The sequence below is a fragment of the Nycticebus coucang genome, chromosome 21 (assembly GCF_027406575.1).
Source record: "Nycticebus coucang isolate mNycCou1 chromosome 21, mNycCou1.pri, whole genome shotgun sequence".
NCBI lineage: Eukaryota > Metazoa > Chordata > Mammalia > Primates > Lorisidae > Nycticebus > Nycticebus coucang.
In genome coordinates this window covers 42,399,415-42,424,353 of record NC_069800.1, presented here as the reverse complement: position 1 = coordinate 42,424,353, position 24,939 = coordinate 42,399,415, and the positions used below count along the sequence as shown (strand labels likewise).

Below are 24,939 nucleotides of genomic sequence, written 5' to 3'. Positions count from 1 at the left end.
CACAGGGTTGGGGCCACCAGTGGGGCTTTGGCATCATCCTGATACCACCCTTTCCCTCAACAGCCGCCCCAAAACCTCCTTCGACTGGTTTGTGAACCCACTGAAGACCTTCGTCTTCAACTGGCGTCACTACTGGTGCATCCCAGTGCTGCTGCTGCTGCTGGCACTGATCACCATCTTCCTCTTCCTTGTCTTCTACACCATCCCTGGCCAGATCAGCCAGGCCATCTTCCGCCCCCTCTACAAGTGACTCTGAGCTTGGACACTCATACCATGGTGCCAACCCTTCAGCTCCCCCTCCTAAAGTCCTTCCTGCCCGTGCTTTCTCTGAGTAAACACCACATAGGCCCCAATACCCAACTGTGCTGTACAAGGCCACCTCCTTCAGGTGGCAGAGAACAGAGATGCTCTAGGCCCTAGAGTCTAGGGTGACCTCAGGTGCAGGGGACTTGCTGGAAGAATGCACAGGGATAGGAGGCCACCCGCGTGCCCTGCCAGGGAGAACAGAGCCTGACAGGAGGCTCAAAGCCAAGGAGCCTGGGGCCAAGCTGTCATACCTCTGAGCAGCCCAGCAGCTGCTCCTGCTGGTGGCTGGGTCTCTCTCACCTAATCTACTGAGGATCCCACCACTCCAGAATGCTGAGCCCTTTACACGCTTCACTAACTTGTTTACTCCCCCATCCCCTCCACTAGGCATACCTATCATTGCACACTTGTTTGCAAATTGGCTTAAGCAAAAAGGGCATTTTTTGGCTTACACAGCTGTAATTCCCAGCCAGTTTGGCTGGCTTCAGGTGCAGCCTGTCACAGGGTTCAAGTGATGTCACCAAAACTAGCTGTTTCTGCCTTGTGGTTCAGCAATGCTTCCTCTGGGACGCACTCATTTGCAGACGGGTTCTCCCCCAGTACTGCAGGGTCACTTCAGTGACCTGTCTCCCCATGCTCCCAGCCAGAGGACAGTAAGCTCTCCTGCTCCTGACGGCCTGTGGCCTGCTCTGTGTCACTGTGGCCAGCAGGATGGGGCTTGGGGTGGGAAACCAACACTCCTACCAAACCATGAAAGTGGAAAGGCCATTTGGGGTTCCCAAGAGAATTCAGAGACTGTTAATAGGAGGGAATGGTTCTTAGATGACCCAAAACAAAGCTCACCACAGCCTGTGTTATCACCCCAAATTTAGAGATGAGGCTGGTGCCCATAAAGAGGAAAGGGAGGTTAAATATGTCCAAGGTCACACAGCTTTGAGGTGATCACATCAGGGCTGGACCCCAGGCCTAATTCCAGAGGTTTTGCCTTCATCACTCTGCTTTTTTTTCTGACCCCTCTCCCTGCCTTTTGCCTACATCAAAACGCCCTGACAAATGATCTAATAAGCTGACTGGTTGTCATTGTTCCTGGCTCCCTGGGCCTTGGTTCTCCACATGTAGAGATGGCTCTCCTGGGAAGCCCCATCAGGTCCCAAGCCAGGGGCCTCATGCTAGCCCTACTCCAGAATGGCCATGCTGCCTGCCTTCCATGGTTTTCAGTTTTGCTTCCACCCAGGAGACTACAGAGGACCTGGAGAGACACCTCTCTTTAGTGAGAGTGGATTCAGTCAGAGAGGATCGGGTGACTGAGCCCAGAGTGACAGGGAGTGGCCCCACCTTTAGCCATCAGCAAATAGGTGGCAAGCCCTGCACTCAGGGCTATGTAATAGTGGCTCCAGGATGCTCACCCTGGAAAGGTCTGCCTGAGCCCAGGGGCTAACCCCAAAAGGAGAGGCCCTGAGGGCAGGGCTAAGGGCGAACATTGGTTTTGTTTAAGTTCCTATTAACAAGGGGATGCCTGTGTGGGGTTTCCAGGGGCAGTTGTCACTGCCCGCAGTAAGTGGCTGTGATGACGATTTGTCCCCAGGCACCAGCCAGCCCAAAAATCACACAGAGACCAGCAGTATTATCACAATCAATAGATTATCCCCTGGGACTGGGCTCACTCTGAGGCAGGGGTGGGAGTTTGGGAATAGAACTACAGGCCGAAGAGAAACAGGAGAAAGAGGGAATGACTGGGGGGGTGGGGATGGGGGTGAGGGAGGAGGACAACTACGTTGTCTTCCCCAGATCAATTTTCTTCTGGATGGCTCGTGCTGAGTGGTAGATGAGTGAATCGATGAGTCCAGCCACTGGGAGAGAGACAAGGGCTGGCACTGGCCCAGTGGGGGCCTTAACTGGACCTTAAGTCACCCAGTCTAGCATCTCCACTGGCCCTCCAGGTGCCCCTTCTTCCCAGCCAAACCTGTGGTACCCTGGTTTTACTTCCCCAGTGTGCTTCCACCTCCACAGATACCCTGGGCCTTACCTGTGAACATGCCCCCAATAATGGCACACACGCCTGTCAGGAAGTGGGTGAAGGACCTGGCAGGGGAGGCAGATGGGCTCAGCGAGCTCCCCACTCCCACACGCCAGGCCTGGCCACTGCCCCCCACCCTCACCTGTGCTTCTCGGTCAGCTTCACCATCATGGGCGAGAGCTCATAGAGGACGAAGACTCCGGGAAGCCCCTGATCGCCCAACAGCCCATTGGCGACCTTCTCATGTCTGGTCACAGAGAACTGATTTGTCCTCAGCACCTGGGGTGGGAGGAGAGCCTGGGCCAGGGCCAGGTCTGTGACCTAGCTCCTGTCCCCTTCAGCCTCCACCCTGGTGCCTGCCCCATGTGCTGTTGTGCCTTCAGGGTGCAGGGACATAGGAGGCACCATGTTGGTAGCTAATCCTGCAAGGCCTGGGGACGACCCAGAATCCCACTCCCAGCCTTGCCACCCCGACTTGCCCTCTGGTCACCAGCTCTTTTTTTTTTTATTTTATTTTTTTTTTAGAGACAGAGTCTCACTTTATGGCCCTGGGTAGAGTGCTGTGGCATGACAGGGCTCACAGCAACCTCCAACTCCTGGGCCTAAGCGATTCTCCTGCCTCAGCCTCCCGAGCAGCTGGGACTACAGGCGCCCACCACAACGCCCGGCTTGGTCACCAGCTCTTATCAGTTTACTGTCCCTAGCTGTGTCTAGGAGATGCTCTCACTAGGGGTCCAAGGCAACCCCTCAGTGTGGTATCAAGTCCAGGACTGACTTCTGTCCCAGTCCCTCACCTCTACTGCTCTCTGGTCACAGAAGAGATGGGAGCAGGGGCTCAGGAAGGCTTGGCCTGGCTAAGCCCCACCCAGTGCAGTCCATGGGGGACAGTGAGGCAGATGCAACAGGCCCCAGGGGAAGGGATGGAGGCAGTGTGGACAGCAGAAAAGAGAAGTGTTTTGAAAACTGGCAGCCTTGGGCCTGAACTCTGCCTGTGAGGGCAAGTCACCTACCCGCTCTGAGCCTCAGTTTTTCATCCATCATATGGGGATGAGAGCAGCACTTCACTTCCTGGGTTGAAGGAACTAAATGAAGGAACTTGAGGGCTTGGTGCCAAGCGGAGACTCTGATACCTGAGCTCCCTCAGACTCACCTCCCCATCCACCTTCATGTACACCGTGGGCACCACCTTCACAAAGTACTGGAACATCATGGAGGCTGCAGGAGGAAGAGAGCACTGGCATGGGTGCCACGTGGACGTTTGATGGTCAGGGGCTACCTTCTGGGCTGGTACCTTGGGGTGCGGTGACATTAGTGTGGTCCAGGGGGTTCACGATGCCTGGGTAGTCCTCCCCGAATGACAAGTGCTGGATGTAGTGGGTCATGTTGATCTGCGAGCAACACCAGCGCCTGAGCCCCACGGCCCCCCGCTACCCCCGCTCTGCGTTATAGCAGCAGATGGGCTGCCTGGGTCTCTGAGGAGCAGGGGCGAGAGGAGGGTCTCATCTGGGAAAAGCTATGGCTCTAAGGGGAGAGCCTGCCAGAGACAGAAACCCCATTTCCCTCCTAGGCACTGCTTTTCCGAATAGCCTGCAGGTCTCAAGCCATGGAGGTCTAAGCTGGAGGGCCCAGACTGCCCAGAGGCACTCCTTCCTGTTCCAGTGCACATCACACTCAGCCACTAAACATGCAAGTGTGATTATGCCATGACCCTGCTTAAAGTAGGCCCCAGCTTCCCCACAGTTCTTAGGAAAGACCAGGCTCCTCAACGTAGCCTCTGAGTCTTATGTGGTCTGGTCCCTTCTGACCTCTCCAGCCTCACCCACCCACCCCTGCCCTGAAGTTCCTCAGAAATGCCACATTCTCTCCTGAACTCACCCTGGGGTGTCTGTCTAGGAGGCTCCTGTCCTGCCCCATCCCTGCCCGTCTGCTCAGATCTGTTTAAATGTCCCTGTCACTCAACCTTCAGGCAGGATCCTGTCAGAACATGGCACACCCTTCCACATGTGCTCCCCCCCAGGGATGTCCCTACAGAGAAATGAAGCAACAACCAAGTCTCCCACCCAACCTGCCCCCAGGGGCTCCACCTGGTACGTACATTGTCAAGGCCGAAGCTCTGCAGGTCATGGACTAGGTAGGAGAGAAGGGAGAAGGTACCATCAGGGGGATGGCACCAGCCCCTGGCCCCTCAGAGTCCTGGCCCAGGCCCGTCCCTCCTCCCTCTGGAGTATGGCCTGCCTGGCTCTTTGCTCTCCAGCCTGGTCCTGCTTAAGGACAGTTATAAAGGCCTGACCTGGGCCTGTATGACAGCCCATGCCCTCATCAAAGGTCATAAGAACACAGACCCCACTCCCTCCCTGACAGACATCAGAACTCCAGGCCTTCTTTCCCACCACGCCCTGCCTACACCTCAGGAAACAAACCCATGACTGGAGTCTCGTTAACTAGGGCTGACACCACAACACTTAGCCCCAAAGTATGACCTGAAGATTAAACAGAATGCTACCCAGGCTCTCTCCTGCCCCTACCCTCAAAATTTACCAAAGGACAGCCCCCAGGCACCCTGTACCAACTGTTCCAGAACAAGTTCTTCCTGCCCTCTAACCCCAATCCCTTTTGCTATAAGGAAATGTACCTTGAAATACATTCCAATGCTTTTTATACTCAGCAGGCCAGAGAAGGTGCCAATCCCAGCCCCCTCCGACCTCCCCCCATCCTGGGAAGGAAGGCTGCCCCAGAAGTAGGGGCTCGGCCTCCCTGGGGGCAGGGCCACTTACTCTCCACAGCGTGTACTGCAGCATGGGGAGGGAAGGAGAAAAGGGAGGGAGAGAACACAGATTCAGAGCTTCACAATGAGAACTAGGGAGCAAGGCCTGTGTCAGGAGGAGGATTGGAACATTTCCGCCTCAGCAACAGGGTCTGGCCCCAGCCAACAAGCCTCCTCCTGGTTCCCCTGAGAGAGCCCTTCCCTGGGCAGAGAAGAATGAAACAGAGTTTGGGGTCAGAAGAATGGTGACCTAGAAGAACAAAAGACCTAGAGCCCCAAGAGCCACTTTCCTAGCTGTGTGACACTGGCCAAATCACTTGCCCTTTCTGGCCCTGTGTTCTCTGCAAATGTCTATCCAGAGGACCAGATCTACGATGGGACAATACTTGGTAGACTTTACAATATGAGATTAAACCCCTACCCCCTAAGTCAGTGGTTCTCAACCTTTCTAATGCCGTGACCCTTTAATACAGTTCATGTTGTGGTGACCCCCAAACATAAAATTATTTTCGTTGCTACTTCATAACTATAATTTTGCTATTGTTATGCATTGTAATGTAAATATCTGATATGCAGGGGGTTGCGACCCACAGGTTGAGAACTGCTGCCCTAAGTCAACAGGATGTCAGAAACTTTCTTTCCCAGCCTCAATTCGACCAAATCTCTGGCCTCAGGCAACTGAAGTTTGTGTTTGAACATCCTTCTAAGTCAGGGCATCCTCAGCCCAGGGATCCACAGCCCCAGGCAGGGAAGCAGAGAGGATGCCCACTCTGTATCCTGCTGAGTGCCTGCAAGGCCTTGTGCCAACAGCTTGAAACTTGTCACCTTCCTACACTCCCAGAAAGACACCCTTATCCTGACTGCCTTCAGAGGAAGAGGGGACTCCAGAGCTCTGCTCCAGACCCACCCACCTGCCTCACCCCTACAGAATGCCTGGAAGACCAGTGGGGCACTCTCTGTGGGATGCATTAATCCTGCTTACTTCCATCACTCCGAGTGGCTCAGGAACCAGACCGTCTCCATCCACTGGGCTCTATCACCATGTGGTCCTGACTTCTACCCTTCCAGGCCCCTCCACTGGGCCCTCTGTTGCTCGGTCTCATAAACCCCGGCTCCAAACTCTGACATCCCCTTCACTCTCTTGTTTTGGCCACAGCCTGGCTATTCCTTCAAGGCACTGTGTCCCTTCTTTCCACACCCACCCTCTTCTTGCTCCTGTCACTTCCAGATCACTGTTCGTTCTCTGCCCTAAAACCCCCAGCTTTGAAACTCATGCCACGGCTTGTTTCAATCACCTAGAGATCCACACAGAACCCCCAGGATGGTCCTCCCATGCCACTTCTCAGCTGCCTGAGCCTCTCCTACACCGCCCCTCACCACAGTTCCTAGTGCTGTGGTTTCCGCATCCACGCAGATGGTTTACCACTATTCTGTGCTCTACCTCCCCAAGCCGCTCGCTGTCTTGGTCACATCCTAGTGACTGAACTGCCTCCGAAATTCAAGTATCTAAGCTCCAACCATGGGCTAATTTTCTCTAGTTCATTCCCTCAGGTGCCCCAAATCCAGTATTTGCAATTACACCCAGGACCTGCGGCCCCCTTCTGGCTTCCACCCCCGATCTCAACACCCTATCTTTCCTCCTTTACCAGCCTGTACTTATGGTCCAGTATCAGGCTCACTTTACATATCCCTCTGATTGCTCACCCCTGCAGGCGCCTGGCAGCACAGCCCCAGGTGATTCTAACACCCTTTCTACTTTAAGCCACCCCCTTACACAGCTGGGAAAAATCAGACAACCACGCTGAGTGGTCTCACTTCCTATTCACAGGCACCCACTCCGAGGGGCCCTGGTGTTGCCTGGCCTGTTCTCCCGTTCCATGTGCTCTCCCATCCCAAAATGACCAGTTACATCTTTTCCTCTTTCTCAAATTGCCAACAACTTCTTCCCTCCTCTTTCTCAGCTGATGACCTTGCTTCCTGAATCATGGAGTAAAAGAAGGACTTAGAAGAGGCCGCCCACCTGCTCCCACAGTCCAGCTACTAGCCCACCTGCACCTACGGTATGCCTTCCCTCCTGTTGCTAAGTTTGGCCTTCCACTCATCGGAAGCACTAGACTATCTTCTTTCCCTTTCTCAAGGACTCCGCTTCAGTAATTGTCCCTCTCATCTCTGCAGCATCCTTTTGCTCTCTTTTGCCAATAATTTCCAACAGCACATTAACATTCTGTCCCATCGTCCACCTTAGAGAAGCCTCTCTTTGACTCAACACTTGCCATAAGCTACAGTCCGTGTTCTCCTCCCTCTTGGTAAACCCACAGCCCTGCGGTCTTTACTCACCTGCTCCACCTCCTCCCATTCTACCATGCTCCCTAGTATGCCCTCCAGAAAGCTTCAACAAGGCCAAGAATGGTCAATTCCTGCCGGAGGTCCACAAGCATCTGGTATGTTTTTCCTCTTTTGAAACAGAGTCTCACTTTTTTTATTTTTTAGAGATAAGAGTCTCACTTTGTCACTTGCAGTAGAGTGCTGTAGCGTCACAGCTCCCAGCAACCTCCAGCTCTTGCCTCAGCCTCTCAAGTAGCTGGGAGTACAGGCACCCACCACAACACCCAGCTATTATTTTGTTGCAGTTTGGCTGGGGCCGGGTTCGAACCCACCACCCTTGGTATATGGGGCCGGTGCCCTACTCACTGAGCCACAGGCACCACTCCAGAGTCTCACTTTTTTGCCCCCAGTAGAGTGCTGTGGCGTCATAGCTCACAGCAACCTCTTAACTCTTGGGCTCAAGCGATCCTCTTGTCTCAGCCTCTCGAGTAGTTGGGACTACAGGCACATGCCACAACACCTGGCTATTTTTTGTTGCAGTTTGGCCAGGGTCGGGTTCGAACCCACCACCTTCAGTATATGGAGTCGGCGCCCTACTCACTGAACCACAGGCACTGCCCATTCTCACTTTACTTCTAACCATGGTCCTATGCTCACTCTGCTTCTAACTGTACCTTGAACTTGCCAGGCACCTTGTTGCCTTAAGAATTTGCATTTACTTCCCTCACTGCTTGCAATGCTTCCCCCACCCCCACGCAACCACATGGCTGGCTCCCTACTTTCTTCAGGTTTTTGCTCAAGTATCACCCCATCAGAGAGTCTTTCCCTAACCACCCAATTTCTTTAATTTTTTTTTTTGTAGAGACAGAGTCTCACTTTATGGCCCTCGGTAGAGTGCCGTGGCCTCACACAGCTCACAGCAACCTCCAACTCCTGGGCTTAAGCGATTCTCTTGCCTCAGCCTCCCGAGTAGCTGGGACTGCAGGCGCCCGCCACAACGCCTGGCTATCCACCCAATTTCAAATAGGAAACATAGGCTTGGTGGTTACGGCGCCAGCCACATACATCCAGGCTGGTGGGTTCAAACCCAGCCAGGCCATCTAAAATAGGGAACACATACTGTTCCACCCTAGACGCTCACCTCCATTATCTTTATTCTGCCTGTTTTGGTCTATATGACTTATTAACATCTAATATACCACATACAACTGCTCCTTGACCTACCAGGGTTATGAACCCAAAGTAGAAAACATCGTAAGTCAAAGATGCATTTAATACCCTCAAAAAACCTGTAAAGTCAAAAATCCATTTAAGCAGAACCACTATAAATGGTGGATCATGTGTATTTTACATATTTATTTTGTTTTCTTTACTTACTAGAATGTTCTGATCCTTTGCATTTAGGGCAGTAAATGCAAAGAGGCTTAGATTCCTGCTATATCCTTAGCACCTAGCCTAGCAACTGGCACACAGTAGGTGACGACTCAATATAGAGGTGAATGCATGAATGAATAAATCAGTGAGAATCTCATTTATTCATCCTAACAAACCTGTGGGGTAGGTACTCATTTTCCAGAAAAAGAAACCGAGTCAGATTCAATATTTCACAAATAGGACATAGCTCAGGAGTGGTACAATCTGTTTCAACATGCTGTGCTTCCCCCAAAGCCTCAACACGCAGGTCACCTGACATTGGGAGTTACTATTTATTTTGGAAACAGTCTCACTTTGTCACCCTGGGTAGAATGCAACCTCTTAACTCTTGAGCTTAAGCGATTCTCTTGCCTCAGCCTTCCGACTAGCTGGGACTATAGGTGCCCACCACAGAATCTGTCTATTTTATAAAGGCCGGTCTTGAACCTGTGAGCTCAGACAATCCACCTGCCTTGGGCTCCCAGAGTGCTGGGATTATAGGCATGAGCCACTGCACCTGGTCCCGTTTATTTATTTAGAGACAGAGTCTCACTCTATTGCCCTGGGTAAAGTGCCCTGGCATTATAGTTCACTGTACCCTCAAACTCCTAGCCTCAAGCAATCCTCCTGCCTCAGCCTCCTTAGTAGCTGGGACTATAGGCTCTGCCACAACACCCAGTTAGTTTTTCTGTTTTTAGTAGAGACGGGGTTTTGCTCTTGCTCAGGGTGGTCTGAAACTGCTAAGCTCAAGCAATCTACCCGCCTCAGCCTCCCAGAGTGCTAGTATTACAGGCAAAGTGCCTACCACAAGCCAGGCTCTTGGCTATATTCTTTGTTGTTATTGTTCGTTTTTGTTTTTTGAGGCAAGGTCTGGTTCTGTTACCTGGGCTACAGTACAGTGGCATCATCATAGCTCACTACAACCTCAAACTCCTGGGCCAAGATATACTCTTGCCTTGGCCTCCAAAATAGCTACAGGGATGTACCACACCTGGCTAATTTTTTACTTTTTGTAGATATGGAATCTTGCTGTTGCCTGGGCTGATCACAAATTCCTGATCTCAACCAATCAAAGAGCTAGGATTGCAGGCATGGGCCACTGCACCCAGCCTGTGCTATAATCTTTAACCTGTACAAACACCCTGTGAAGTAAGTACTATCATCACCATTTTTTTTTTTTGTGTGTTTTTTTTTTTTTTTTTGGCCGGGGCTGGGTTTGAACCCGCCACCTCCGGCATGTGGGACTGGCGCCCTACTCCTTGAGCCACAGGCGCCACCCAATCATCACCATTTTATAAAGTAGAAAACAGAAGCTCAACAGAAGCTCAAAAAGATTATGAGATTTTCTCAAAGTCACACAGTCAGTGAAGTCTGAACATGGCAGCCTGGCTTCTCAGCCTGTGCTCTTAATTGTTGCTGCCCTGAAAGCCTGCTCTGGATCAAAGACAAAAGAACATCAGGCAGGTGAGGGGCACTCAAACTCCCCAAGAAAGTATCCAGTGTCTACATCTCCCCAGATGATGTAGGATCACTCACCGTGCACATGGGACTGCTGGAAGCTCTTCCCAGGGGCAAAGTGGAAGTTTCCAGCCACCTGTAGGGGATATTCCCTCTCATTCTCCAGCTGGCAGGCCTTCCCCCTATCTCCTGAGGGCATGAGTGGGCCCCTGGTTCACAGTGGGGCTCACCCAGCCCAGCTGGCCCTACCTGCCTCCCTCCCTCCTGGTACCTTGTTGACTTCCAGGAAGCCATACACCTGGCAGCCTTCATTTTTCTGCTCCTGCATCTTCTGGCTGAAGCCCTCCCGCCGGCACTGCTCAATGGTATCTGGGTTTTTGAAGGCCCAGCCTCGACGGCGATATGCCTCCCGCACATCTTCACAGGTATTACAGCACCTGTGGGAGAGGTGCCAGGTAAGAGTGCCAAGAAGCAAGAGACCAGTGCTTGCATCTTGGGAAATAAAGCCCAAGCAGTTCTGCCTGATACTGAAACCTCTGTTAGCCTCACCCCGACCACCACGTTTTCCACGTGTATTTCCTCAGCAGGACTATTAAAAGTACATATTCTCTGGCTCGGCACCCGTAGCAAGGTTGGATATGGTGCTAGCCACATACACCGAGGCAGGCAAGTTCAAACCCGGCCCAGCCCTGCTAAATAACGATGACAACTACAATAAAAAAATAGCTGGACATTGTGGCGGAAGCCTGTAGTCCTAGCTACTTAGGAGGCTGAGGCAAGAGAATTGCTTAAACCCAAGAGTTTGAGGTTGCTGTTGAGTCGTGACGCTATGGCACTCTACCAAGGGCAACATAGTAAGACTCTGTCTCAAAAAATCAATCAAACATATTCCCATTCTGTATATGCTGGTGAAGGTGTAGAACAGAAAGTGGTGATGATTATACAACACTGTGATTATATTTACACTTAAAAATGGTTATAATGGGGCGGCGCCTGTGGCTCAGGGTGCCGGCCCCATATACTGAGGGTGGCGGGTTCAAACCCAGCCCCAGCCAAACTGCAACAAAAAAATGGCCGGGCGTTGTGGCGGGCGCCTGTAGTCCCAGCTACTCGGGAGGCTGAGGCAGAAGAATTGCCTAAGCCCAGGAGTTGGAGGTTGCTGTAAGCCGCGTGACGCCACAGCACTCTACTGAGGGCAATAAAGTAAAACTCTGTATCTACAAAAAAAAAAAAAAAAAATGGTTATAATGGTAAATTTTATGTCACATATATTTTATCACAAAAAAAATTTTAAAAAAGAAAAAACATTTTTTAAAAACACATATTCCAGGTGGCACCTGTGGCTCAAGAAGTAGGGTGCAGCCCCATATACCGAAGGTAGCGGGTTCAAACCCGGCCCTGGCCAAAAACTGCAAAGAATAAATAAATAGAAAATTAAAGAAAATAAAAACACACATTTCAGCTCTGCACCTGTAGCTCAGTGGTTAGGGTGCCAGACACATACACCAGGGCTGGCGGGTTTGAACCTGGCCTGGAGCCTGCTAAACAACAACTACAAAAAAAAAAAAAAAAGTTGGGCATTGTGGGGGGAGCCTGTAGTCCCAGCTACTTGGGAGATTGAGGCAAGAGGTTTGCTTAAGCCTGAGAGTTTGAGGTTGCTATGAGCTGTGACGCCACAGCACTCTACAGAGGATGACACAGTGAAACTGTCTCAAAAAAACAAACAAACATATTCCCAGGTCCCACCCCAGACCTGCTGAATTAGCCTGGGTCAGGACCTGGTTTCCCAATAGTAGTTATCATATATTGAGGGTATATTAACCTGGGCTGGGTTTTCCACCTCAGTGCTTTACATGAGACTAACGTGACTTAAGGTGTTAGTATTATCCCTATTCACATGGAGGGGTTATGTGGCTTGGCCCAAGGACACAAGTGGAACCCAGGCAGTTAGACTCCAAAGACTACCTCAGAACCATGTATCTAGGTACACTAGATACATGCCACTGAGCGGCAAAGACACTTCAGCCTTGACCCCAGGTGTGCAGCTCACAGGCAGGGCCTCGTCACAAAGCCTCAGTCACTTGCACCAGAATCAGTGGACTGAGGCAAACACCCCACCCCATCTAGATTCCTGGTCCAACCTCCCCACCTGCCACAGTTGACCAAGGGTAGGGCTGATAGATGGCACCTGATGGGAGCCCTACTCCCCCTACCCCCAGGGTCCCGCTCACTTGCTGTCTTCTGACTCAGCACCATAGCAGCTCTCACAGCGATCAGGGTCCAGGGAGTCAGGGTTAAACACTGTCACTTCAACTTTCCCAAGCTCTAGGGGGGAAGGGGGCAGACACAGAGGCATTAGCTGGGACATACACAGAGAAATCTGTGGCTCCAGCCCCCGCATGAGCCCTTTCTTTGGTCAGTGGTTTGGGAATAAGTTATAAAAACAGGTAATATTTATACAGTGCATGCTATGAGTCAGACACTAAGCACTCTATGCATATATTAAATCTTTTAATAATAGTAAGAAAATAACAGTAAATCCAAAATGTTAGCTGGGTACAGGCCTCTGTACTTTATATGCATTGTCTCATTTCTTCCCCACAATGACTCTATGAAGATGGAGGTTATTACCCCCACTTTATTAAGATGCTGAGGCTCATAGATCAGCAGAGACTTTGTGCAATGCAATGCAACCCAGTAAATGGCAAATCTCAGCTCTGATTCAAAAGCACATGCCCTTAATTCTTCCTTTGCACTGATTCCCTGCCTCTCTTTACTTACTCTGTCATAATTGGTGATTTCAATATTTAATACCTTGGACCTCCTGTCCTCTAATAATCTTTTTATTTTCTTCTCCCACGTCAGACACCCTCTTCCATTGCTCATATCTAGACCCTGTCATTACCAATAACTATAAACCTTCCAAATTTCAAATTCGACTTTCTGGGTTTTGTTTTGTTTTTTTTTTTTTTGAGACAGAGTCTCATTTTGTCACCCTTGGTAGAGTGCCATGGCATCATAGCTCACAGCAACCTCAAACTCCTGGGCTTAAGCAACCCCCTTGCCTCAGCCTCCCAAGTAGCTGGGACTACAGGCGCCTGCCACAACGCCTGGCTATTTTTAGAGATGAGGTCTTGTTCTGGTTCAGGCTGGTCTCGAACCTGTGAACGCAGGCAATCCACCCACCTTGGCCTCCCAAGTGCTGGGATTACAGGTATGAGCTACCATGCCCAGCCAACTTCAGGTTTCTGACTCTTACCTTTATTTTCCCAGTTCGCTATCTCTGGCAGTCGGATATCTCTAGTGTCTCTAGTAGCAATTCTTAGACACTACTGACACTATGATCCCTTCATGTCCTCACTTCTCTCCTTAAATTCCATGGTCCATTGTAATGATTCTTCTGTCCACAGCTACAATTCACTGTTTCTCTCTTCCTCCATTGTAAAAACCTAGCAAAACTCAAAACCTAGCGACATTTGATTCCCTGTGCCTACTTCTTGCCTGTACCTCTCTTACAACTGCCTAGCATTCTGCTTCATTTCCCTAAGTAGTTCATTCTTCCATTCTCTGATGACTAATTTAGACCTTCTCCTTTCTCCCTGGGCTTCCAAACTCCTTTCTCTTTCCTCAGTTTTAGCTAATGTCCTCGCTTTCAATTTCCATGAAGAAAAGAGAAGGAACAGAACTTCCCTTGCTCTCACCACCAAACCCAACATCTTACCCACATTCTCCTCCAGCCCCCACAGCATTTCTCTGTAAGTCATCTGACTTGATGTCTCCACTTTTTTTTTTTTGATGTCTCTACTTCTTTTTCTGCTCTTTGATCAGCCTTTCCTCCCTAACAGTATCAAAACTGTTATTTTCAAAATCTCTAGTGATCTCCACTTTGCCCATTGCAATATTCAATTCTCATGCCTCAAACTTATTGTAGCATCTGACACAGCTGCTCACTCTCTCCTGGAAACTCTTTCTCCACTTGGCTTTTGGGATACCTCTTGGGCATCTAATCTCTCTCAATCTTCCTTCCTAGATCCTCATTTCCTGGCTTTTCAGTATTAGACAAGCCCATGGTATAGTTTCTAGACCTCTCCTCTACCTACATCCACTCCCTAGGTTTCCTCACTTAGTCCAATGGCTTTAACTACCATCTGTATGCTGATAACTTCTAAATTTTCCAGCTTGACTCCTTTAAATTCCATACCAGTACATCTAATCACCTCTTTATCATCTCAGAGTATAAAACAGGCATCCCCAATTTAACATGCCTTAAACCTGAGGTCCCTCCTGCCCCAAATCCTGATCTTACCTAGTGGGAGCCAGCCTCCAAGATGTCTCCAATGATCTGCATCTTCCTAGTACTCACATCCTATGTAGTTCCTCCCACAATAAATAAGGCTGACCTGTGTAACCACTAGTGTATTGTGGAAGTGATGATATGCAATTTCTCAGGCCAGGTCATTTAAAAAGTTGTGATTTTTACCTTGTTCTCTCTTAGACCACTTGCAAGTTCTAAGTTGAGTGTCCTCCTATGCTGTGAGGACACTCAAGCAGCCTTACAGAGAGGTCCATGTGGAAAGGCACTGAGGCATCCTGCCAAGAGCCATGAGTTAGCTCTCTTTTATCAAGCCTTCAGATGACTACAGCCCCAGGAAATGGCTTGCCTACAATCCCATAAGATAAACTAACTCAGAATGACTTAAGTCACTTTTAAATTCCTAACCCAGAGGGCGGTGCCTATGGCTCAAAGGAGTAGGGCACTGGCCCCATATGCTGGAGGTGGTGGGTTCAAACCCAGCCCCGGCCAAAAAACTGCAAAAAAAAACACAAAAAAATCCAGATGGTAACAACCCTGGAGTGGGGTACAATTTTGGTGGCGCCTGTGGCTCAGTCGGTAAGACGCCGGCCCCATATACCGAGGGTGGCGGGTTCAAACCCGGCCCCGGCTGAACTGCAACAAAAAAACAGCCGGGTGTTGTGGCGGGCGCCTGTAGTCCCAGCTACTCGGGAGGCTGAGGCAAGAGAATCCCTTAAGCCCAGGAGCTGGAGGTTGCTGTGAGCTGTGTGATGCCACAGCACTCTACCGAGGGCCATAAAGTGAGACTCTGTCTCTACAAAAAAAAAAAAAAAAATTCCTGACCCAGAGGGCGGCGCCTATGGCTCAAGGAGTAGGGCCCCGGTCCCATATGCCAGAGGTGGTGGGTTCAAACCCAGTCCCGGCCAAAAACCACCAAAAAAACAAACAAAACAAAACAAACAAAACAAAAACAAATAAACAAAAACAATAAATTCCTGACCCAGGGAAACTGAAAACAAAGCAAAAACAAAAAACAAACATTTGTTGTATTAAGCAACTAACTATTGGAGTAATTTATTACACAGAGTGGGTATCTAATATCTGCTCACTCCTCCCACCAAAAAAATCCCTTCTCTTCCTCTGGTTATCTTAATCTCAAGTCACTCATTTGCTCAGGCTATAGACATTAGAATCAACCTTGACTCTGCTCTTACACTCTGCATCCAACCCAATAACAAATTATATTGGTTCTGCTGTTGTTTAACATACATCTGCAGAATAAATGAATGGGATAAAGCTCACCACCAGCAATCCCTAAGGTGTGAAAAATCTCAGCTTTGAAGACACTTCTGCTATAGTGGGAAACTGAGCTAATAAAGGAACTGGAGGCCAACAAGAGAAAGGAAAGGAAGCTAAAAGTGAGTAACCACTCTGGCCAGGTATGGTGTGTCATGCCTGTAATTCTAGCACACGGGGAAGCAGAGGCAGGAGGATCCCTGGAGCTCAGGAGTTCAAGACCAGCCTGAGTAAAAGTGAGACCCGCACCTCTACTAAAAACAGAAAAAATGTGCACAGATGGTGCACACCTGTAGTCCCAGTTACTTGGGAGACAGAGGTAGGAGGATTGTTTGGGCCCAGGAATTGGAGGTACAGAGTTGGAGGTACTTGGAGAACAGAGCCAGAACTTGTCTCAAAAAAAAAGTCCCTAGACAAAGGACCCAGGGGACACTTCCGACTTGGGTCTTCCCCTTTGACAGAAGCTCTGGTGCCTTTTTACTTCTCCTGTATTCCTTTCTAATAAAATCCTATCTTACTACTGGAAAAAAAAAAAGTTGAGTACCCACTCTACCAGGCATTTTGCACATATTACTTTGTTTGATTTATAATTCCACTGTGGTAGGGACTACTGTTTATCACTACTTGATAGCTCACAGACTGCAAAAGACAACACTAGATTTGAACCTGGGCAATCTAACTTGTGAACCAAACTCTTAACCTTGAGCCATCTGCATTCCAAAAGGGGAGCACATTAATTGCTGAATTTAGATAACGGGCTGGGGAAGCAAACACTCAGAGAAGCTGGGTCCATCTATGGGAGATCTACCAGGGCAACAACATGTAAGGCCATCCTCAAACTTCTGTTACTCAAACTACAATAGGCAAGGATTAAGGATCTTTGAGAATGACAGCAGGTAGCATACCCTCCTCAATATATGTATACAGAGGCCAGTAGATTTCAGCCCACTCTGACTTTTACTAACTGGACAAGCCACTTAACTTCTTTAGTTGTTTAATATGTCACTGAGCCTGCCATTGCCACTGGCCAGAAGGTATACCTCAGGCAAGTCCAGCTGTGGGATATAAGAAACAGTCCCCTCCCATAGTTACCATGCCGCTCAGCCTCTGAGCTCACAGGGATGCCATCTTTATCTAATCGTTGCTTGAACAGGTTGTGCTCCACATCCAGCTGCTGTTCCCCAGCCACATCCATGGCATCAATGCTCAAATCTGAAAGAAGGAAGTCAGAAAAGGTACTGAGACCCAAGGGGCAAAGGGATCTGGGTTTTGTTGTTATGGGATGCTGAGCTTGTCTTGGACCAGAATGGGATTAAGGGAAAGAAGTTGTTCTGGGGTCCTATCCAGAACCTAAGGCTGGAGGGATGAATCTGGAAGCCCACATAAGAACCCCGGACTCCCAATTTCCACCCATGGTGAGGTACTCACAGGCACAAGGCATGTGCGGGAAAAGTACATCGATGTTGATCTTCAGTTTATCTCCCCGCGACTTGTCCACGTAGAGCTCAGGATGCACCTGGAGCAGTGCTACCTCAGTGAGATTTAACCCTATGCCTCTCCTTCCTCACTCCCACCCCTAAAGGTCCTACCCCAAGAATGTCCAGCCCCGCCCACGCACTAGGCCCCGCCCCTTACCTCCGTGGTGAGGTAATACTGCAGCTCGGACAGGAACAGTAGCAGCATGAGAAGGCCACTAATAATGGTCACTGCAGGATAGGGAGCAAGGGTCAGAATGGCCCCTATTCGGCTTTCTCAGGGTCCAGCAGGCCAGTCAGAGTCCAAGTGCCAGGGCCAAACTCTAGGACACCCCCTCCCCGCGACCTCGGCCCCACTACAGCCTACCGGTGGCGCCCCCGCAGGTCTTGACCCGGAAGTCCTCCAGAGTCTTGGGGTAGGCATCGAACTGCTTCAGCTTCCCCAGCGCCTCCATGGGGACCGGCCGGAAAGGGGAAGCCAGCCGGCCCGCCCCTGTAGCCTCCTGCTTCCGGCCCGGAGCCACGCCCCTCTCGCTCCTCACGCCGGCGCAGCAAAGCGTACGCCTGGCCCCACCCCTCACTGCGTTTTCCAATTGGCGGCTCCGCCCACCGATGTTGTCTGAGTCCTTTGTCGGGACAGGTGAATCTGGGCAACAGTTCTCCGCGGGCTCCGCGGTCGGGGGTGGGTCCTATATGAACCATGGTGCAGAGAGGACGTCTCTATAGCTTGGAAATTAATAGCATTGTTCGCTTGTCTTGTGCCAGGAACTGCGCCAAATATTTCAGTCTTGGAACATCTCAGAACAGTGATTTTCAAAGTGTCCTCGCACCAGCATCATCATTATCAACTGAGAACTGGTTAGAAATGCAAATAATTGGTTCTCACCTATTAAATCAGAAACTCTAGGAGATGTTTCTGATGCACTGAACGTGTAAGAATCTCCACCCTTGAAAGAAAGTGTAACTTTAATCTGAAGAAGAGCAAACTGTGGCCTAGAGAAGTAACTTGGGCAGGATCAATTAATAGTAGGACCTGATTCCAACCCAGTTCTTCTGGGAACCAGGGTTCTTCTTGATTTTACTCAAACAGCGTCCCAGCGTTTCTCTTGAGTGCTGCTTTCTGCATTACCTGAAATTGCTTTCGAGGCCCTGGGCTCCTCATAGACATAACTTCACTGCCGCTGGCCTAGACTCAAGTGTGATGGAGCTTGTCCTGACATTTCGCATAGTAGCCATTTGTCTCTGGGGGGTTATGACTAAAATATAAAAGGCTCACAGGCTTTGATTTAGGAATCCCAGTTTAGGAAATAAAAGCACTATCTTGAATCTGTCCCTTCCATTCAAAGATTTATTTAATTTTTTAAAAAGCATCACAGATCATAAAGATACATGCATGAGATTTTTCTATGGCAAAAAACTAGAACCAACCTAAATGCTCATTGATAAGTTGAATAAGTGATGGTACATTGATTCTATGGAATATTATGTAGCTTTTCAAAAGAATGAGGTAGATTAAGAATTTATTTTTGTCCTGGTGCAGTGGCTCACGCCTGTCATCCTAGCACTCTAGGAGGCTGAGGGGTGGACTGCTTGAGCTTAGGAGTTGGAGACCAGCCTGAGCAAGAGTGAGACTTCATTTCTACTAAAAAATTGAAAAACTAACTGGGCATTGTGGCCGGAGCTTGTAGTCCAAGTTCCTCAGGAGGCTGAGGCAGGAGGATCACTTGAGCCCAAGAGTTTGAGGTTGCTATGAGCTATAACGCCACAGCACTCTACCTAGGGCAACGGAATAAGACTCTTGTCTCAAAAAAATGTTTTTTAATTTTAAGACGAAAAAGAAGATGTAATGTGCATTGTATGATTCCATTTTTGAATTTGGATTCAAAATTGCTGTATGGGCAAATATATATGTATTTATATGATCACAGAAGAATATTTGGAAGAATCCATTCTATACTTTTGTGGGGAATTGGAGGAGAATTTTTCACTGAAGCTAAAGTTTTCTGGTGCTCCCTGAGTTAAGTAGTTGGCAGAAGACTCTTGGGATCGTCTTCTTTTACTTTGGTTTCAGATTCCTGCAAGGACCAAGAATTCTATCAGATATCTGCTGGTGTAATTAAGTCTAAAGCCTTGCTTCCTTAAGTGTGATCTTTGGACCAGAAACTTTGGCCTCATCTGGGAGCATTGTTAGAAATGCAGAATCTGGCTCGGCGCCCTTAGCACAGTGGTTACAGTGCCCAGCCACATACACGGAAGGGGGTAGGTTTGAGCCTGGCCCCGGCAGCTAACCAACAATGACAACTGCAACAAAAAATAGCCGGGTGTTGTGGGTGGGTGCCTGTGGTCCCAGCTGCTTGGGAGGCTGAGGCAAGAGAATCACTTAAGCCTAAGAGTTTGAGGTTGCTGTGAGCTGTGACACTACAGCACTCTACTGAGGGCAACAGCTTGAGACTGTCTGTAAATTGGAATCAAACAGAAGGAAGGAAATTATTTCACAAAGTATTTTTCAACCAATGTAGCCTGAACTCCTCCATGACCATAAGGTACTTGCCTTATGATCACTGTCAAAATAGAGATAGGTCTTCTTTGGGTATTAAATATTAATGCTGGCTTGGCGCCTGTAGCTCAGCGGCTAGGGCGCCAGCCACAGACACCAGAGCTGGAGGGTTCGAACCCAGCCTGGGCCTGCCAAACAGCAATGACAACTACAACAACAAAAATAGAAGGGCGTTGTGGCAGGCACCTATAGTCCCAGCTACTTGGGAAGCTGAGGCAAGAGAATCACTTAGGCCCAAGTGTTTGAGGTTGCTGTGAGTTGTGATGCCATGGCACACAGGGCAACATAGACTCCGTCTCAAAGTAAATAATTAAATAAAGAAATAAATATTAATGTCAATGAAGGGAGAAGAGATGATACTTTGAGACTTTGGTAAAAAGATGGGATCTTGACCAGCCTGGTGGTGGCTCACACCTGTAATTGTAGCATTCTGGGAGGCTGAGACCAGAGGATCACTTGAGCTCATGAGTTTGAGAGCTGCCTGAGCAACAGCAAGAACCCATCTCTACTAAAAGTGAAATAGTTAGCCAGGCATGATGGCGGGTGCCTGTAGTCCCAGCTACTCAGAGGCTGAGGCAGGAGGATTGCTGGAACCCAGGAGTCTGAAGTTTTTGTGAGCTAGGCTGATGCCATGGCACTCTAGCCTGGGCAACAGAGTGGGACTCTGTCTCAAAACAAAAAGCAAAAACAGAGAGAAATATTGAACTGAAAGATGGAGCTAAAAAAATTATCCAGAACAAAGTATAGAGAAATAAAATCATAGTCAAGAAGGAGAGATTCAGATGCCTGAAGGGTAGGAAGAATAAATTCAATATTTGCTTGATAGGTGTTCTAGTAGGAACAAATAGTAAGAATGAGGGAGAGGCAATATTTGAAAGAAATGGGGGCAGCGCCTGTGGCTCAAAGGAGTAGGGCGTTGGCCCCATATGCCGGAGGTGGCAGGTTCAAACCCAGCCCCAGCCAAAAACTGCAAAAAAAAAAGAAAGGAAAAAAAGAAATGGCTGAGAATTGATGAAAGGCCTGAGTTCTCCTATTCAGGAAGCATGAATATAGTCTAAGAGAATAAGGGAACATGTATCTACAACTAAACAGCAGAACACAAAAAACCAGAGAAAGGTTACCATCTGGAAAAAATGGATAGTGAGTAAATAAATGTCATCATATTTCTCTGTCTAGTTTATTCAATATAGTATTCACTATTGTATGCTAGGGGTGATGGCACTTTTTGAGACAGATAGTGATACAGGTGCACAACATTGTGAACGTACTAAATATCACTGAACTGTACATTTTAAAATGGTCAAATGCTAAATTTTATGAGTGTTCTGCAACAATAGAAAGATTATACCAGTTGATGCAAATGAATCAGCAATAAAGCTTACTATGCATCTTTTCCTAGATGATTTTTAAAACTTTTCCGTTTTGAAATAAGTCTAAGCACCAAAGAAATTGCAAAAATAGTACAGAGAAGTCCCGGGCATCCATTACTGTTTTTCCTCGGTGGTAGCATCTTACCTTATAGAACCTACGGTACATTACTAACACCAGAAATTTGAAAATGATGTCGTTAACTGGCCTACAGACTTTATTCACTGTTACAGTTTTCCACTAGTTAAGATGAACAATTTTAGTGTTCTCATCCCACTGAAGAATATGTTTTGATTTTTAAAAAATATTAAATTAGGCCAGGTGCGGTGGCTCACGCCTGTAATGAGCACTCTGGGAGGCCGAGGCAGATGGATTGCTTGAGTTCAGGAATCCTAGACCAGCCTGAGCAAAAGTGAGACCAGTCCAAAAAAACAGCAGGAGGAGGCACCTGTGGTTCAGTGGGTAGGGTGGCCCCATGTACCGGGGGTGGCGGATTCAAGCCCGGCCCCTGCCAAAACTGCAAAATGAATAAATAAAATACAAAATAGAAAAACAGCAGGGTGCTGTGGCACATACCTATAGTCCTAGCTACTAAGGAGGCTGAGGCAAGAGGATCACTTGAGCCCTGGAGTTTGAGCTTGCTGTGAGCTATGAGACTACAGCACTCTACCCAGGGTGACAGAGTGAGATTCTGTCTCAAAAAAATAAATAAACAAATAAAATAAATAAAAAATAAAAAAATAAAAATATGAAATTGGTTCTTCCCCCCCTGAAATCTTAAAAACAACTCAAAAGTTTTTCATTTTATTTTTTTTAGTATTTTCCCAAATCTAGGATTGAATTAAGGTTGTGGCAGTGGAGATAAAGAAAAGAAGGTGGCTTAGAGATAGAAATGGATTAAAGATGGATTTGGTTGTCATAGGAAAAGGGGGAATCAGTAATACACAGGTTCTGGCTTCAATAACTGAGTGAAGTGTGGGATCATTTTTTGAGATAGAGAAGTCTCGGGAAGGGTAGGTTTTTGTTTTGTTTGTTTGTTTTTGCAGTTTTGGGGGCCAGGGCTGGGTTTGAACCCACCACTTCCAGCATATGGAGCTGGGGCCCTACTCCTTTGAGCCACAGGCACTGCCCAAAGCATAGTTTTTTTTTTTTTTGTAGAGACAGAGTCTTACTTTATGGCCCTCGGTAGAGGGCATCACACAGCTCACAGCAACCTCAAACTCCTGGGCTTAGGCGATTCTCTTGCCTCAGCCTCCCAAGCAACTGGGACTACAGGCGCCCGCCACAACCCCCAGCTATTTTTTTGTTGCAGTTTGGCTGGGGTCGGGTTTGAACCCACCACCCTCAGTATATGTGGCCAGTGCCCTACCCATTGAGCCACAGGCGCCACCCTCAGGAAGGGTAGGTTTATGGGGAACATCATGAGTTTGGTCTCAGGTTTGTACAGATGAGATGTCTCTGAGAATCTAAGCAGAAGTGCAGTAGGCTGTTGGAGAAAGGTCTAGAGGGCAGAAGGGAGGACTAAGCTGAAGTCACACAGCTGGACAGCAGAAGCCATACACAAAGCATGTTTTAAAGTTCCCTCTCAACCCCTGTTCATTTATTCCATAAACATTTATTAAGTGATTTTAAGTCTTAGGGATACAGAGGTGAAAGAGACAATGTTGGTCCCCATCATTATGGACCTCACATTTAGTGCAGGTAATTTGGATGTCATAGAAAGGACACAGCTGTGGCTTTTCCAGGCAGGCTGGAGGAGGGAGGTCACAATGTGTACTTTGTGATGAGATGTGCGATGTAACTGGGGTGGCACCAAGGACCCCACTGGGAGCTGGTCCTCCCTCCTGCAGGACTGGCCGCATGTTACCTCTCTGTTTTGGTGTCTTCTTTCCCCCACACAGTCCTCTTTGGAGGTGAGCAAATGGATCGGGAGGCACGAGATGAGGGGCTGGAAGGAGGGGTGAGGTGGAGGGTTGGGGGAGACATAGAAGTGAACAGCACAGAGGATACTGGTGCAGCTTTCGGCCTCAGCCCCTCATCCTTCCAGGCAGAGAAGCTGGGCTGCTGCTTGCGACAAGAGTCTTGGCCTGGGCCCCACATGAAGTGCTCGCAGATTTTAGTCCTGTGGGTCTTTTGGGTGCTCATCTTATGGCTTATGGCCCCCTGCCTGGATCTGACAACTGAATCAGCACCCCAGGAAAAACAGAAGTGCTTGGTACCATGGAGTTCCACCTGCCCTTGGTTCAAATTCAGAAAGTGTGGCTGCCCTTCTGAGACCCTCAACTGCTCCTCCTGCCACCACACATCTGGAGAATGCAACTGGTTTGACATATGCTACAAGAAGACCATGGGGTACCTGACGAGGACAAAAGAGTCTATGGCCTCTGACACTGTACTCTGGTGGTTGGTCAGTGGTCAGCCTTGGGCCCAATCCCATCCTCACCCATCTCCCACTCTCTGGCCCAAACCCCTGCCCTGGGCCCAGGCTTACTGCATCTCCCTCTTCACGGCATCCCCTGACCTCTGGATGGGACAATCACCCTCCCGGGGCTACGCTCCTTCCCCTGGGCTACGCTCCTTCCCCTGGGCTCAGCTCCCAATCTCCTCTCTCCTGCTGTTCCCAGGGCATGAACTCAGGGAGCGAGGTTGGGAAAGTGTGGAAGAAAGTGTTTAGGGTGATTCGGATACCCTCAGCAAGCCATTTTGATTTCTACTGTGGGACTTGTGCAGTGTTGGGGAGCTCACTGACCCTGCAGGGCTCCAGTCTTGGTGACAAAATAGACCAGCACCCCATTGTCTTCAGGTGGGTGCTGAGGAGAGGGAGGGAGTGGGAAGGCCAGGCGCACCCCAAAGTTCCTCTAGTTTCTGCTGTCCTTCCCAGGATGAACCCTGCTCTGAGAGAGACATGGGGAACTAAACCACAGGATGCTTTATCTGTCCCAGGAATGCCAGCAATCAAGGTTCCTGGAGGCAGCTGCTGTGGCTGCTGCAGCTTCCTGACCTGGCATGGACTCAAGAGGCTCTGAGTGACGAGGTGATGGAGTCATCCTCGGGCATTCTCAGTGTGGGTGTGAGGGGAGACCACCGCAGGCGACAGCAGGCACTCTGGGGGAACCCTCTGAGAGATTACTGGGGGCCCCGCAGGGTTTTCCCTGCTGAAACTCCCCATCTCCAATTCTCTCTTAGATTTCAGAAGATGGCCCAGTTCCCTAGTGGAGGAGAAGACACCAAAGGCAAGGTGAGCCAGGCCTGGTGACTCACGCCTGTGATCCTAGCACTCTGGGAGGCCACGGTGGGTGCATTGCCTGAGGTCAGAAGTTTGAGACCAGCCTGAGCAAGGGCGAGACCCCATCTCTAAAACTAGCTGGGTGTTGTGGCAGGTGCCTGTAGTTCCAGCTACTCAGGAGGCTGAGGCAAGAGGATCGCTTGAGCCCAAGAGTTTGAGGTTGTTGTGAGCTGTGACGCCACAGCACTCTAGCCTGGGTGACAGGGTGAGACTCTGTCTCCAAAAAACAAAACAAACAAAAATACCCCAGAGGTGAGGTGAGGGGACAGGAAGGAACAGGATGTGGCTGTGGACTACCGTACGGAGGACCCCTGGTCAGCCCTCTCCTGCTTCTTCCCCAGGTACAACTGGGGCAACTGACTGGATGCCCAGGGTCAGGA

At 49.2% G+C, this 24,939-nt stretch overlaps 2 protein-coding genes and 1 pseudogene across 7 annotated transcripts in view; 2 read left to right on the top strand and 1 right to left on the bottom strand.

Annotated features, from left to right (window-relative positions):
- The window catches only part of LOC128574262 (fer-1-like protein 4), a 46,795-nt pseudogene extending 45,449 nt beyond the window's left edge, over positions 1 to 1,346 (top strand). Inside the window, exon 46 of the transcript XR_008376655.1 lies at positions 64 to 1,346. The product of XR_008376655.1 is annotated as a fer-1-like protein 4 (transcript). The remainder of the gene's footprint in view (positions 1 to 63) is intronic.
- A 582-nt stretch (positions 1,347 to 1,928) lies between these two features.
- Positions 1,929 to 17,874, bottom strand: ERGIC3 (ERGIC and golgi 3). Of its 5 annotated transcripts, none has more exons than XM_053574979.1 (14): positions 17,716 to 17,874; positions 17,509 to 17,579; positions 17,302 to 17,389; positions 16,966 to 17,085; positions 12,515 to 12,608; positions 10,555 to 10,720; positions 10,362 to 10,419; positions 5,098 to 5,112; positions 4,419 to 4,450; positions 3,615 to 3,711; positions 3,474 to 3,538; positions 2,466 to 2,602; positions 2,333 to 2,388; positions 1,929 to 2,180 (listed from the first exon to the last, which is right to left on the bottom strand). In XM_053574979.1, exons 1-14 carry the CDS (start codon positions 17,801 to 17,803, stop codon positions 2,077 to 2,079), a joined length of 1,191 nt encoding a protein of 396 aa, XP_053430954.1. In that variant the 5' UTR covers positions 17,804 to 17,874; the 3' UTR covers positions 1,929 to 2,076. The 5 variants fall into 5 exon arrangements, with proteins under 5 accessions (XP_053430954.1, XP_053430956.1, XP_053430955.1 ...); XM_053574981.1 differs by having other exon boundaries at positions 1,929 to 2,156; positions 17,716 to 17,856; XM_053574980.1 differs by lacking the exon at positions 5,098 to 5,112.
- Positions 17,875 to 23,355: 5,481 nt separating this feature from the next.
- LOC128573518 (uncharacterized) lies at positions 23,356 to 24,919 on the top strand. The gene is made up of 5 exons (XM_053573754.1): positions 23,356 to 23,680; positions 23,898 to 24,076; positions 24,217 to 24,341; positions 24,460 to 24,511; positions 24,901 to 24,919. The coding sequence occupies exons 1-5, from the start codon at positions 23,372 to 23,374 to the stop codon at positions 24,917 to 24,919; spliced, it is 684 nt and encodes a 227-aa protein (XP_053429729.1). The 5' UTR covers positions 23,356 to 23,371.
- The last annotated feature ends 20 nt before the right edge of the window (positions 24,920 to 24,939 follow it).